The sequence below is a fragment of the Phaenicophaeus curvirostris genome, chromosome Z, assembly GCF_032191515.1.
Source record: "Phaenicophaeus curvirostris isolate KB17595 chromosome Z, BPBGC_Pcur_1.0, whole genome shotgun sequence".
Taxonomy (NCBI): Eukaryota; Metazoa; Chordata; class Aves; order Cuculiformes; family Cuculidae; genus Phaenicophaeus; species Phaenicophaeus curvirostris.
Window position 1 is genome coordinate 65,982,349 of NC_091431.1, and position 13,302 is coordinate 65,995,650.

The 13,302-nt window shown below is 43.6% G+C and overlaps 1 protein-coding gene across 10 annotated transcripts in view; it reads right to left on the minus strand.

Annotated features, from left to right (window-relative positions):
• Nucleotides 1–13,302, minus strand: part of UNC13B (unc-13 homolog B) — a 229,945-nt gene that overhangs the window by 195,180 nt on the left and 21,463 nt on the right. For all 10 annotated transcript variants that reach the window (XM_069880897.1, XM_069880903.1, XM_069880900.1 and 7 more), the window contains exons 2-3: nucleotides 4,594–4,623; nucleotides 2,321–2,420 (exon numbers count right to left, since the gene is read on the minus strand). In XM_069880897.1, the coding sequence (XP_069736998.1) occupies nucleotides 2,321–2,420; nucleotides 4,594–4,623 (130 nt within the window). The remainder of the gene's footprint in view (nucleotides 1–2,320; nucleotides 2,421–4,593; nucleotides 4,624–13,302) is intronic.

The following is a 13,302-nucleotide window of genomic DNA, read 5'->3' on the forward strand; positions in this document are numbered from 1 at the left end:
TCCAGCCCCTTCACCAGCTTCGCTGCTCTTCTCTGGACTCGCTCCAGAGCCTCAACATCCTTCTTGTGGTGAGGGGCCCAGAACTGAATACAGGATTCAAGGAGCGGTCTCACCAGTGCCGAGTACAGAGGGAGAATAACCTCCCTGGACCTGCTGGTCATGCTGTTTCTGATATCGCTGGTGATCAGGCTTGTCTGTAGCTGGGTCACATCTATAGGTAGTTCCCTATCCACAGGATGAGCACAGATGACAGGAAGCATAAGTCAGTAGTTGGGTACAGGCAAGAGACAGGTAACATTCCCTCCTCCAACTGTACCCCTGTTCTGCATGATTTACATCAGTGATAGTGACATCCTCTGACCAGGAACTGCAGAGGTGAGGAGATCACGGTGTTCAGGAGCATATGTTTCACCAGATGCCAAAGGACAGGCTCCAGACTCTCCGTGCAGGAGAATCAAAGAATCATAGAATCACTGAACAGTATGGGTTGGAAGAAACCTTAAAGATCAACTGGTTCTAACCTCCCTACCACAGGCACTCAGGTTGCTCAAAACCCCATCCAGGCTAGCCTTGATCACCTCCACGGATGGGACATCCACTGCTTCTCTGAGCAACCTGTTTCAGTGCCTCACCACCCTCACAGGAAAAACATTTCTTCCTACAATCTAATCTAAATCTCCCCTTTCAGCTTAAAATCTTTATTTCTTGTCCTACCATCACACTCCCTCATAAAAAACCCTCCTCAGCTTTCCTATAGGATCGCTTTAAGTATTGGAAGGCTGCTATAAGGTCTCCCAGAAGCCTTCTCTTCTTCAGGCCAAACAAGCCCAACTCTCTCAGCCTGTCCTTATATGGGAGGTGCTCCAGTCCTCAGATTATCTACATGGCTTCCTCTGGAGTCACTCCAACAGATCCATATCCTTCCTGTGCTGCTGACTCCAGAACTGAATGCAGGACTCCAGGTGAGGTATCACAAGAGCAGAGTAGAGGGGCAGAATCCCCTCTCTGAACATGCTGCTCACACTTCTTCTGCTGCAGCACAGCATACAGTTGGCTTTCTGGGCTTCACATGCACATTGCTGGCTCATGTGGAACATCCACCACAGCACACCCAAGTCCTTCTCTTAAGGGCTGCTCTCAATTCATTCTCTGCTTAGCCTGTAATTGTGCTTGGGACACAGTGCATGTGCTGCTCCAAAAGCAGAGCGCCACCAAGCAGTTATGATGGAAACACTGTCCTGACTCCAGGTGAACTCCTCAATCAGAGGAAAAAGCTTCCCACTTTTGGCCAAGGAGAACAAACTGCTGCTGGATTGGGAAATATACTCACAAAATCTCATGTGGGTCTCTCACTACACATACTATGTAAACATTTCTGATTCATTCAAGAATAACAGCACTAGCTTTGACTCCAAAACATTATTCCCCCTGAAACAGCAGCATCTGTACCAAGTTCAGAGAAGAGCACGTGGAGTCTAGGATTTAGTAAATTTAGTTCACCTTGTCTTACAAAGCTACAGAAGCAGATGAAATATGTCAATGAGCCACTCATCTACCAGAAAAAAACCCACCACTCTAAAGACACTGGGATATCCCTGGCTATGTGTCAGGAATATGAGGACTGAAGCAAATCTGAAGTGCCAACTGCACCCTGGGAGCTGCTCATGACAGGGACTGGCAGCCCCTCAAGCTGCAGCAGCAGAGCTGGAAATCACATCCATGGGCACCAGACCAATAGCAGAAAGCATTAACACACAAGAACAGTTTCCATGCTGTGCACTGACAACAGCTGTTAATTGCTCTGACCAGCCTCACCAGTGGCCTCCACCCACATCCTCTTCCTATGGTCCAGGATCTCTATTTAAACTCAGATACTGGCTTTCAGCCCTTGTCTAAGTGTGGGTGGAAGTGTGTTTGACTCCAGCCTATCGAAGCTATGCTCATGCTTGGCCATGCACCCCATCAATCCAGATCCAACCCATGGTCTGACTTTCCAGATCAGCCCCAGACCTGTGTCATCACTAAGGACCTGAGTGGCCATTGCTGGACTATGTCTGACCCCAACTACCTTTACCAGACACAACCCTGAGCCTGGCTTGCCAGGTTGCTCTCGCAGCTTCACCTCAGATCATTACTGTAAATTTTTCTGACAATTCGACCACTTGGCAATCTGATCCTGTGTGTACAACAAGCAAACAATTTGTTTTCTCACTAGGCTTGCGCATTTTACCTATTTAAGTGCTCCAACTTTTACAACACAAACATCAGTGCTATGGAAGGACTCAGTCACAAGAACCTCATCACTGCACTACATACTTACAACATAAAATCCTGTTCCCAGCAGGGTTGGTCACCTCGCACAGCTACTGTTGTGCTCTTCACATTTTGCACTTTCAGGGTCACATAGGTATTGAATTTATCTGGGAAACAAGAGACAAGAAGTTATCTCCTTCAGCAAACCCTTCTATCACGTAAGCAGAACATTTCAAGGTTTAGTAGAATCACAGAATCATAGAATAGTTTGGGTTGGAAATGACCTTAAAGGTCAGTTCCAGATCCCCTGACGTCAGCAGGGACACCTTCCAATGGATCAGATCGCTCAAAGCCTCAGCCAACCTAGCCTTGAACACTTCCAGGGATGCACTGCACAAAAAGCCCACGTGAAAGAGGTCACTGGGTTAAGGACTCATATGTTAAAGATGTTTTTCACTTGCCAGCAAATTTTCAGTCACAGTTCTTTAGAAATTCATGCATAACCAAACAAAACGAGGCAACTAAGCACTTGCAGTAAATCAGGGACAAAGAAAGAGTGTAACATTCTGAAGAATACAAACAATTTGCATGTAATATGCAGTTACTGAAATGCAGATGAGAAGATGACACAGTCTGAAGGAATAGGACCCATCATGAAGATCGTGCAGAGAGAAAAACAAACTTGCAAAACAATACAAGGACCAGTTGGACTGATTATATCATCTCTTCTCTTCTGACCCAACTGCTCTCCTAGACCTCTGCAGACCAGTCAGAGGCAGGAGACAAATAGTCATTTATACTATAACTAACTTTACCTAAAGCTCTTCTCTATTGCTTAAACCAGCTGACTTAGAAGAACCACATTACACTCACATTTTGACAAGACAGCCTTTGTTTAGATGTTTTATGTTTATTTTAATTCTGAAAAAAAGCCCAAACCAACTTTTTTCCTAATTGCTGCTATCTCTTTGCTAATAAAACCAAAAGCAGCCAAGCACAGAAACATACGAAGTTTGAATATCAGCATCTGAGAATGAACAAATTCCTTTTTAAGGGGAGTTACCACCTCAGAATTATCTACAAGTTTCATCAAGCCTAGGACAAGATATATCCTAAGTAACTAGAAGGCAGTGTACATGTTTCTATACTTCAATGTTCTACTGTATCTATTCCCAGCGTAAAAGTCAGATCACAATCCATTTTAACACGGCCAAAGCCTACCATCATTGTTGTGAGCTACTATAGCATGACCCAGCATCTAGCTTCAAATACCCTAATTGAAAGGGAGGAAAGGAAAACTACATGATCCAGAGGATCAGGAAGAAGTGGGAATCACTGGAAGTTAGATTCCCTCATATCTAGCCACACCACTTGCATCCACCTGGGTCCCCAGGCTTATGAGTGAAACGACATGCTTCAGTTGAGTCAAACCTAGACTACAGGACAAAAAGTTTGCAGCGGTGAGCAGGCTTCTTGATTTGAGAAAAAGTACCTTTCCAGTCTGGGTACTCAGCTTTCTTTCCCTGGAAATTCAAGGTTGGTGCACACACAGATCACAACCTGGCATGGAGTTCAGACAAGCAGATCTGTGAAGCTTTCAACTATAACCCAAGGATGGCTACTGTCAAGAGAATAAAGCTGAACAAATAAATCATGAGTACAGCTGCACAACTGCTTCAGATCTAAACACCTGAAGAGATGCTTTACCAGAAGCAAACTGCTTACTATTCCTAAAAATGCACATCAAATTTCATTCAATAAATGTATTTACCTGCCAAGGGATTCCTTGTAACGTGCTGAACCACAGTGAACAGTTGCCTAGACTGTACATTCCTGATGTCATCAGGTGCTCTGTTCATATTGTATTATGCAGACACAAAACCTGGTGGATGGGATTTCAATCCTAAGCAGAGCCAGCATGGACTGTCAAGTTACAGAAAAAATCACTTCATCAAGCACCCCTGATCGGGATCAAGAAGGCACTGAATCTAGATGGGCATGTGCCAGTTCTGCTCAGTGGACATTTTCAGATCCTGTTTTTAACAGGGACAGAAGAAGGATGAGTGCAGAGTGGGAGTTGGTGACAGTAAAGGAACATCTTTCCTCATTCATCACCCATTCAGGGCGGGTGAGCAGGCAGAGGTTTCTCAGTGCTGTGACACCAGGTCAGGTCCTCAAGCTTTCCTAACTCAAGTTGCCTGGACCCTCAGAGCAGCTTTTACCTCTCCTAAAAAGTAAATGGATGAGTACAGAGGAGGCAGATAACTGGAGGGAGGAGCACAAGCAGGAGTGAGAGCTGGTGTCACCATTGCTATGAATAAGCAGCAGAGTGTGGCTTACCTGGTGGTCCATGGAGTTTAGCTTTCTTTACTGTAAAGGTAAAAAAAAGGAAAAGAAAAAAGCAGCTGTTAGTGATTTTGTCCTACTACAGTTTCATTTGAGTCAGAGCATCACAGGGCATTGCATTATTTGGACAACATCCCCCGCAGAGGCCTGGAGGCTGGGAATCCATATTCATTTTAATAGATCTGGAGGCAAAACCTCTTCTGTACTCCCATCCCAACTCTCAGAGTTGACACATGTAAAAAATAATCATAGGATTAATGTTTGGAAAGCAATGTGATATGGCTATGCACAACAATATCAAAGCCAGTGCTCTGCAACCAGCAGTTACTGCTCCTTAGCAAGATGTCATTCCATGCCACCTCACTTAGTAATACAGACATTCTAGAAGAAATAAACATTTCTTTAAAAACAAAGAATCTCTCCTCAACTGTGCAGAGCAGACTTCCAACCACAAGTTGAAAATAATCAAGCCTGAACAGCAGCTCTATGGTATGATACCTATAAATCAAATTAATTTGCTACACCAAACAAGCAGCACTCTAAACGCAAACATCACTTTTCCAAGCTCTGTTAATTTAATTCCAGGATGGTACTATCAAAAATAATGGTTAAAGATATAACACAGCACTGGCTGTTATCTCACCAGATGGAGAAGATCCATTTCAAGGTAGGGGAGATTTTGTTTACATATGTCTGTTTCAAGTTCATATCCTCACTGGTATTGCTAAGCGTAAGCACTAAGAGAAGACAGGTATAGACTTCAGCTAGTTTTCCTAGTGGAAAACTAACAGTAAGTAAAAAAAAAACGTATTTAACAAGCTAAGCAGGATACACCTGAGAGCAAAAAGATTTCAACACTGGTAGAGCAAAGTTTCCTCCAGAACACAGAGCACTCAGCACTGACTAAAGGCTCACAAAGCTTCCAAGATAAATGTTCTAAAAAGGAACATTACAAAATAAAAATAAAAAAGTAGATCAAATAAAATCCTTTACACAGTTACATGCACAGAGCTGCAATGGAGGGTGATGCTGGGGAACATCTTTGCTATTTGAGAAATAGCCCTTTGAAAGCATTTAATAGTCCAGGTAGGCATTTGCATGAAGGAAATGTTGTACTAGTTATAGTACAAGCCAGAGGCAGCTCACATAGAAGTTAGAGGGGATGTAGCTTTTATCTAGACTGCCAAGGCCCATGTCCAAAATAAACAGGTTCACCTTCTCCCAGGTTCAGGGCCTAAAGCATTCCTGATGCTCAACCTAACGTTGCAAGCAAAACACACAATAGCCAGTGCTCCTGCTGACTGAAGATGCAGCTTCCTTTTTAATCTCCAAATCAATCAGTCAGTTTAACCACTGAGACACAGGCAGGGCAACCTACTGACTTTACAGGTGCCGCTGGATACCACACAAAAGCAGGCATCTGATGAAATACTGCCCTGGAGCAGGCTGACACTAGCTTATTTCGGGTCCTCCCCTCTTCCTGCCCTTTTCAAGAGGCAGGAATCAAGGAAACAAGTGCATGTGCTTGAGGAGAGGGGAAAAAAAAAGGAGAAAGGGGCATGGGACACACACTAAGCTTCAGCTGGTCTCTCACAAGCTCCACTGCTGTTCAGGGAAGCAGAGGTACCCCCAGTGTGGAAATTTTGTACTACTTGTCAAAAAAGTAGGCAGAGTGGACCAGACAAGGAAGGAGACATTGCCTATGCAGAAAGGGATATGAAAACCCAGAGACAGATGCTGTCTGCACATTGTAGACTCAACTTCTAAATATTAAGAGGTTCAATTGATGAAAGCAAATCCTCCATATGCTCAAAAGAGTGTTTGAGTGGGGCTTCAACAAGAGCTGCCCCGGGGCGTGCAGCAACAGGGGTATTCTGGGGCAGCAGTGAGACTCAACAAGCATGCTACGGACCCATGTATCATAAAGAGAGTCTGGTATCCTTAGTATCTACCAGGAACAAATCCTGTGTCCCCAGGCAACCTGCATGTAATATATTGCACCTCTAGCCACAAAAGCAGGGCTTATAAATAAGAGCAAGATGACAAACCTATGAGTCTCATCTCTTTTGCTCTATCTCCAAGTTCACACAGCATGTCAAAATGCACCCACAAAAAGTGACTTGTGGCTGGTTGTATTTTGTTAGGCCACTGAAAAGCGTATCCTAGGGGTGTGTAAAAATCATTGCAAAGGTGCAGCTCCCACAGCATCTCAGGATCAGGACTGGCCATAAGGCCATAGGGTTCCCCATTCAAAAAATGTATAAATGTGATACTTTGGGATATGGTTTAGTAGGCACAGTGGTGTGCTGGCGGGTGGACTCGATGGTCTTAGAAGTCTTTTCCAACTTTCTTGAGTCCACGATTCCATAGTGTCTGGGAGTTCGGAGCTGGAAAGAGCCACTAGGCGCTGCCAAGACACAGCATGTTCGTCAGCCCCAGGAATTCTGAGGTCAGGTGAAATCCACAGAATGGCATGAACCATGCCACTGCCAAATGACCACAGCTTTGGAAAGGCACAACATGGTTAGCTTCCCTGGGGAAGCTTCTGTACACACAAGTTCTGCCTCCTTAAAGCTCCCATATACGAAGTGCTCAAGAAAGGACACAAAGGCATAAGAAGGTGGTGAAGAAGCCTGATGTATCAACAGTTAATTACACACAGTGTTACAACAAAGGCCGAAAATTTCTTTCTATTCTTGGGGTAGGACAGTGGCCTGAAATCAAGTCACACCAAACAGTACATTTTACAAAATAAGATCTGTATCACAAAAGGAAACCATTCTCTAAAGCACTCAGCACAACAGGTTTTACAGATACAATCACTTCTGTAGCACCACAGAGTACAAACCTGAAGATAAGTCAAATGTCTAGATCAGAGATTTCCTGACTCACTCCCATTTATCCCATTTACTTCTAGGCTCTGGGGAAGCCGTATTTTTAAACTATCTGGAAATGTTAAATCCCATTCAGCTTCAAATGGCTTCTCTCAGCACACTGGGAAGCACAGAAAGCTGAGCCATTCATAGGCAAACACTGGACTAAGCTGAACCATAATACTCCTATGCCACTTCAACACTGTGCAGGAAGGACAACAGGGAGGGAAATAAAATGACAGAAAATCAGAAGGGAAAGCAAGACCTAGACCTTTGCACTGCCACGGACAAGCACTCCCTAATACCAATACACAGAGGTGTCATCACTCTCACCGTGCAAATGAAGATTCATTTAATCGCTAAAAAAGACTCAGGCACATCAGAGACAGATATTGCACTTCAGTTCAAGAAGCTATTAGAAAGCAGACAGGTTCCACTAACTAGACAGGTAGAAAAGCAATAAAAATTGATGTAAATATTCAGTTAACCCAAAGACTGTTTTTCTCTGGGACTCTCTCACCATTTTGCTGTTACTGTAAATATATAAGAAAAAATAATTTGAAGTCTTGCCTGCAACTTAACACAAACAAACAAAAAAAAAAAGCCACGAAAGATTAGGAAAGGAAATTAAAAACGAGACATGGCAAATAAAGGTCCAGAATCTTAGAAGCATAGAACGGTTTGGGTTAGAAGAGACCTTAAAGATCATCCAGTTCCTCACCCCTGCCATGGGCAGGGACACCTTCCACAGCCTGACCCAATCTAGTCTTGAACACCTTCAGGGATGGGGCATCTACAGCTTTTCTGGGCAACCTCTGACAGTGCCACACCACCCTCACAGTAAAACGTTCCTAATACCTAATTTAAATCTCACCTCTTTCACCTTAAAATCATCATCTCTTGTCTTACCCCTGCACTCCCCGATAAAGAGCCATTCCTCAGCTTTCCAGTAGGCCCCTTTAAGCACTGGAATCATTGTGGGAGGGTGGAAAAAAACAGCAGAACATATATAAGAGTATTCTTAAATGCAGTTATACATAGAAGTTCCTACTATGCACTTAGCTCTCAATCAATCTAAGGATACTTTTTTCCTGACTATATGCCTCATGCACCAGCCAGACAATTAAATTCAAGTAGCCAAATTACTGCGGGGTTCAGACAACACATTGCTCAAATCTCCTAAATGGGAACACCCTCGTATGCAGTCAAAGGGAATTTGGGTATTCCAAACATTTACAGATTCGAGATCACCTTTAGCACTTGCTTACAAATCAGAAGGATGCAGACACGGGGAGTGCCTGAGCAGATGGCCAAAAGATTACATCCTAACTAAATCCAGCACATGATTTACGAGCTGGTCACTCACTGCACTACAACAAAACCAACATCCTTACACAGGGGCCAATACGCTGTTGTGGAGGGGCTGTGGGAGAAATCAGAAGAAGGAAAGGATGAAGTTCAGGTAGTGCTCTCAAAAAGAAGTGCAACGCTGAAAGCAGAGCATTCGAGATGCATTTTCATGATCAGCAATTTGACAAATAGCTTCCTCTTCCCTGTGAAACACAAATGCAGCATTACTGTGTTTTCAAGAGCACTCTGACTTCTACAGCAGCTGTCCCCAACTGAACAGCAAAATCGATACATATTTCCATTTCACCTTGTGCTTTCCCCACCTTTCCCAGGTGCTCAGACTTCATAGCACGCTGATATGCAGCACTCAGTGCAAAGGTTGCTTAAGCCACAGAAATAAGAGACCACAGCAAACTGTTGATACTGCCCAAAACTGAGTCAGTGCACCAAATGCACATCCTGTGCACCCTGCAGCACACACGCAGGAGGGAGGGAATCCCATCTGTAAGGGGAGCACTGGGTAGGCAGTGCTCTAGCCCTTCAGGTCTGTTACATTTTCTATAACTGAGTTTTTGGTAATAGTTGTGCTGTCTGAACCCTGCTTTAACATACACAGCACATGCACTCATTGCACAGCCAGAAACTCAGCGCCTCCCGCTCACTCCTTTGAAGTTGTTTGTAAAATCCATGAGCAGCTGGCAAGCAGCACAAGGCCAGCATATCTCACAAGGGCTGTTCTGCCCCTTGGGATCCTACTGTGGCACACAGGTACCTTTGCCTCCCCTGGAAATCAAAAGCATTTCATATGCACAGCCCTGCAAATCATCTCACACCTGAGTGCAAGGAACCTTTGTCTTTCCCACTATCTGAACTAAAAAGGTGCTCCAGGCTGGAGGAAAAAGACGTCACACAGTGACCTCAAGCTTGTTTTTAGCTCAGTCATGGTTTTGTTTCACATGATCCCTGCAAAAGCCCAGCAGTGTCAGAGGTATGCTATTAAACGAAACTGCACGTACCATAGCAGTACTGACTGTGTCATGAAACTCTTCCCATCCTTTCGTAACTCTAAATAACAAAGACCTGGATAAAACAGCAGTTCAATGGTTTTCCATGCCTGTTATGCAGATCTGACATGTCAAAGCCACCTTGGACCTCCCAGCTAGGTGAAGTCTTGCAAGAGCAGAGTAGAGGGGCAGAATCCCCTCTCTCGACCTGCTGCTCAGACTTGTTTTGATGCAGCACAGGATACAGCTGGCTTTCTGGGCTGCAAGTGTAGATTGCTGGCTCATATGTGAAGCTTCTCATCAAACAGCATCCCCAAGTCCTTCTCTTCAGGGCTATTCTCAATCCTCCATTTGTGCTTGGGATTGCCCCGACCCAGGTGAAGAACCTTGCACTCAGCCTTGTTGAACATACAAACACTGTTCCACTCAGGTGGGGAAGAGAGCAATTCATGCCCGAGCATATTCTCTTCAAGAACGACGTGACAGAAACACAGCAGCCACCTTCATGTACCAACAGATGTAAAACCTGAGACTGCAGTCATGGTAAACGGAGGGTAAACTTTTATTATCATGTGATGCGAATGGAGAGCTGGGCTAACCAGAGAACTGTTTCACTACCAGAAGGGAGAGGAACCACTTCAAAACACCACTTTGCTTGGTCACTGGCAGAGAGCAGGAACCTAGTGCAGATTACCACCAGTACCCAAAGAACTAAGGATGCATCTAAGGGCTGATTTTTCTGACATAATACCCAAAGTAATCCTTCAAAAACCCACCACTTGTTTGCCTGAGGCACCTGTGGAGGAATCCAGACAGCCTCAAGAGCCAGCCATCAGTTTTACCTCAGCTGAACCAACAGATCAATCTACTTTAATGTAGTTCAGGATAAATGGAACTGAGTCATTAAAAGTTTATTAGTTTTTAATAGCTCATAAAAAAAAAACCAAACACTTTTACATTGCAGTTCTTGTTCATATAGCAAAGAGCTTTCTTCAATTCAACCACTCCAAATGCCCAGGACAATGTGACTCATGTTTCTCAAGGCCTTGGGAACCACGTCAAACAAAGGGAAGGCATATTCCCTTTAGAAATCAACCACATTTAAAAGTGGCCACTATCCCTCTTGGATTCTTCTCAGGAAGGAGGGTGGCGGGGCGGTGGAGAAAAAACAGAGAGATTCTAGTCTGTTGTCTGCAGTAGCAAATTGATCTACTCAAGGGATTTCCATTTTGTCAGATGTCTTGAGAATGAATTAGAATCCCTCTCAATTCACAGGAATTAGCATCTTCCCGCTCAGATGATCTGCAAATTCATTACCCTGTCCAGAGACAAATAAAGCTACCTAAGTGTATTTGATTTACAATACAATTTTCAACAAAGAGCTTTCTACCCGTCACTCCACCCTTTCTACCCTGGACAGTGACTGACAGCAGCCAGACACATGTGACCATTCGAAAGGGTTTTACAGATTCCTGTGCTAAAGGAATACACACTAAACACTAACTTCATTTAAATTCAGTCCCATTTCATATAGGAAATCCAAGGAAGTGCTACATAAAGTACACATTCAATAATTTCCCACGCTGCCAGACCTCACTAGATGTTTCACTGCTCACTTGTGAATTCCTTGGTCAGTTGAGATCCAGGGCTGGCACGCACACAAGCATCACACCCCACAGGCAGACAGCAACCCTCATTTCCCTCCACAGACCAGACACTCCATACCTCAGGGATGAGAGGCATCTCCAGTCCCGATATGACAGCGTGGCTGCTGCCTGCTTCTGCTTAATAAGTTTCACCCCAATTTCTGGCCAGAATTTTCACAGCCCCAGGCTCAGCATCCCACCAGTGTATGGGCCAGACTTCAGTGAGAAAACTACTGAAATCTATCTACAAAAAGCTAGCTTTTATATATAAAAGCTATATATTATTATCCTGCCTAAATCTTTATTTCTGCCATAGCTCACGGGCATCAGTAACAGCACAGCAGCAGGGTGTTCCATTGACACAAGCTTGGGAAAAGCCAGGAAGACAACATGATGGCCAACCCACACAAAATTGAGCAAATCCACAGTTAATCTACTTTGCTGAACCAGCTATCAAATGAAAGATATACCTGACCATTTTGCTCAATTATCCAGTCTGACCACCTTAGCAAACCAGGTAATTTCACATCTCCTGAAGATGCTGTCACTTTTCAGCTCAGCTTTTGCATAAAACTTCTCCAATGCATACAGCACAGCTTAGCTTACATCAGAGCTTCACAGTGTTCTGCTTTTTCCATCCTCACAAGTGTTACTACATTACTTACACAGAATAAATTGAAGCCCTTGGTAGGAAACCCTTTGTGGCAGTTCCAAACACTTAATCAAAACCATGTTCTCTCAGCATACTTGGAGCAGAGAACCAACCTTGCAGACCCTTTGGCAAAGGTTGTTTAATTGTTTGGTTTTGTTTTTTTAAATAGAACTCAGTCAATATCAGCAAAAAAAAGGCCTCTCTTAAAAGCACTACTTCTCTAACAGCTATTTCATGAGATAGAAAGGGTGACAACTCAATTTACTTTCTATGATGGTTTAATGTAGTAGGCAGTTAATGTAAGTAGGCTTCCAAACACTTTCAATGACAAAATAGATTCAGACAGTTAGAGGCATCTGGGTCTCGTTTACAGGTTAATCTGTTACTAGATTTGACTTGACACACTGACTTAACATCACACAGATTTTCAGGCTCCTGAAGTGAGGAGTTGCATATGCGTTCTTGTTTGTTGCTTAGTTCAACAACTCGCCTGCTCAAAATATTGTTGAACTATTTTGGCAACAGAAATTTACAGATGAAGAAAATGCTGCAGCAATTTAAAAGATTATAAACACTGCTGCAGAAGATATGTAGTGGGGACTGCACTTGTGAACAGAGTTTTGGACAGAAAAATCAAACCTTTACCTCAAAGAAACACAAACTGAAAATAAAGCACCCTAACAGGAGACTATAAGACAGGAAGAATGGAACTGAAACTACATAGGCAACTTGTAAAAAGCAACTGTGACAGGCAACAAAAATGCAATAGGAGGTCTGCAACTGGCTCCTTCCCTTAAATTAAAGCAGATATCAGATTGCTCTTCCAGGATCCTTACACCAGCACTTCTCTGGAAAACGTATCAGGCAGCAAGGTCATGCTCTTATTTGTGGGCTTGAAAACAAAATCTGACGTAGAGAACTAGGAAAGGATAGGTTCACAAAGGGGAAAGATAGCAGGTCCCAAGACCCAGAACTCCCCTGACCACTGAGTCAGTAAGTAGCTACTATGACTTTACTAAAAAGATAGCACAGAACAAGATCTACACTGACAGAATACAATTAATATACCACAACCACTAGGTACTGCAAAAGGAGTCCAGAATTTTATATCATGCAGATCATTTTATCCAAAAAGCCTCAGGAGATCTTATCAATAAAACGTTCAAAACACTTATAAG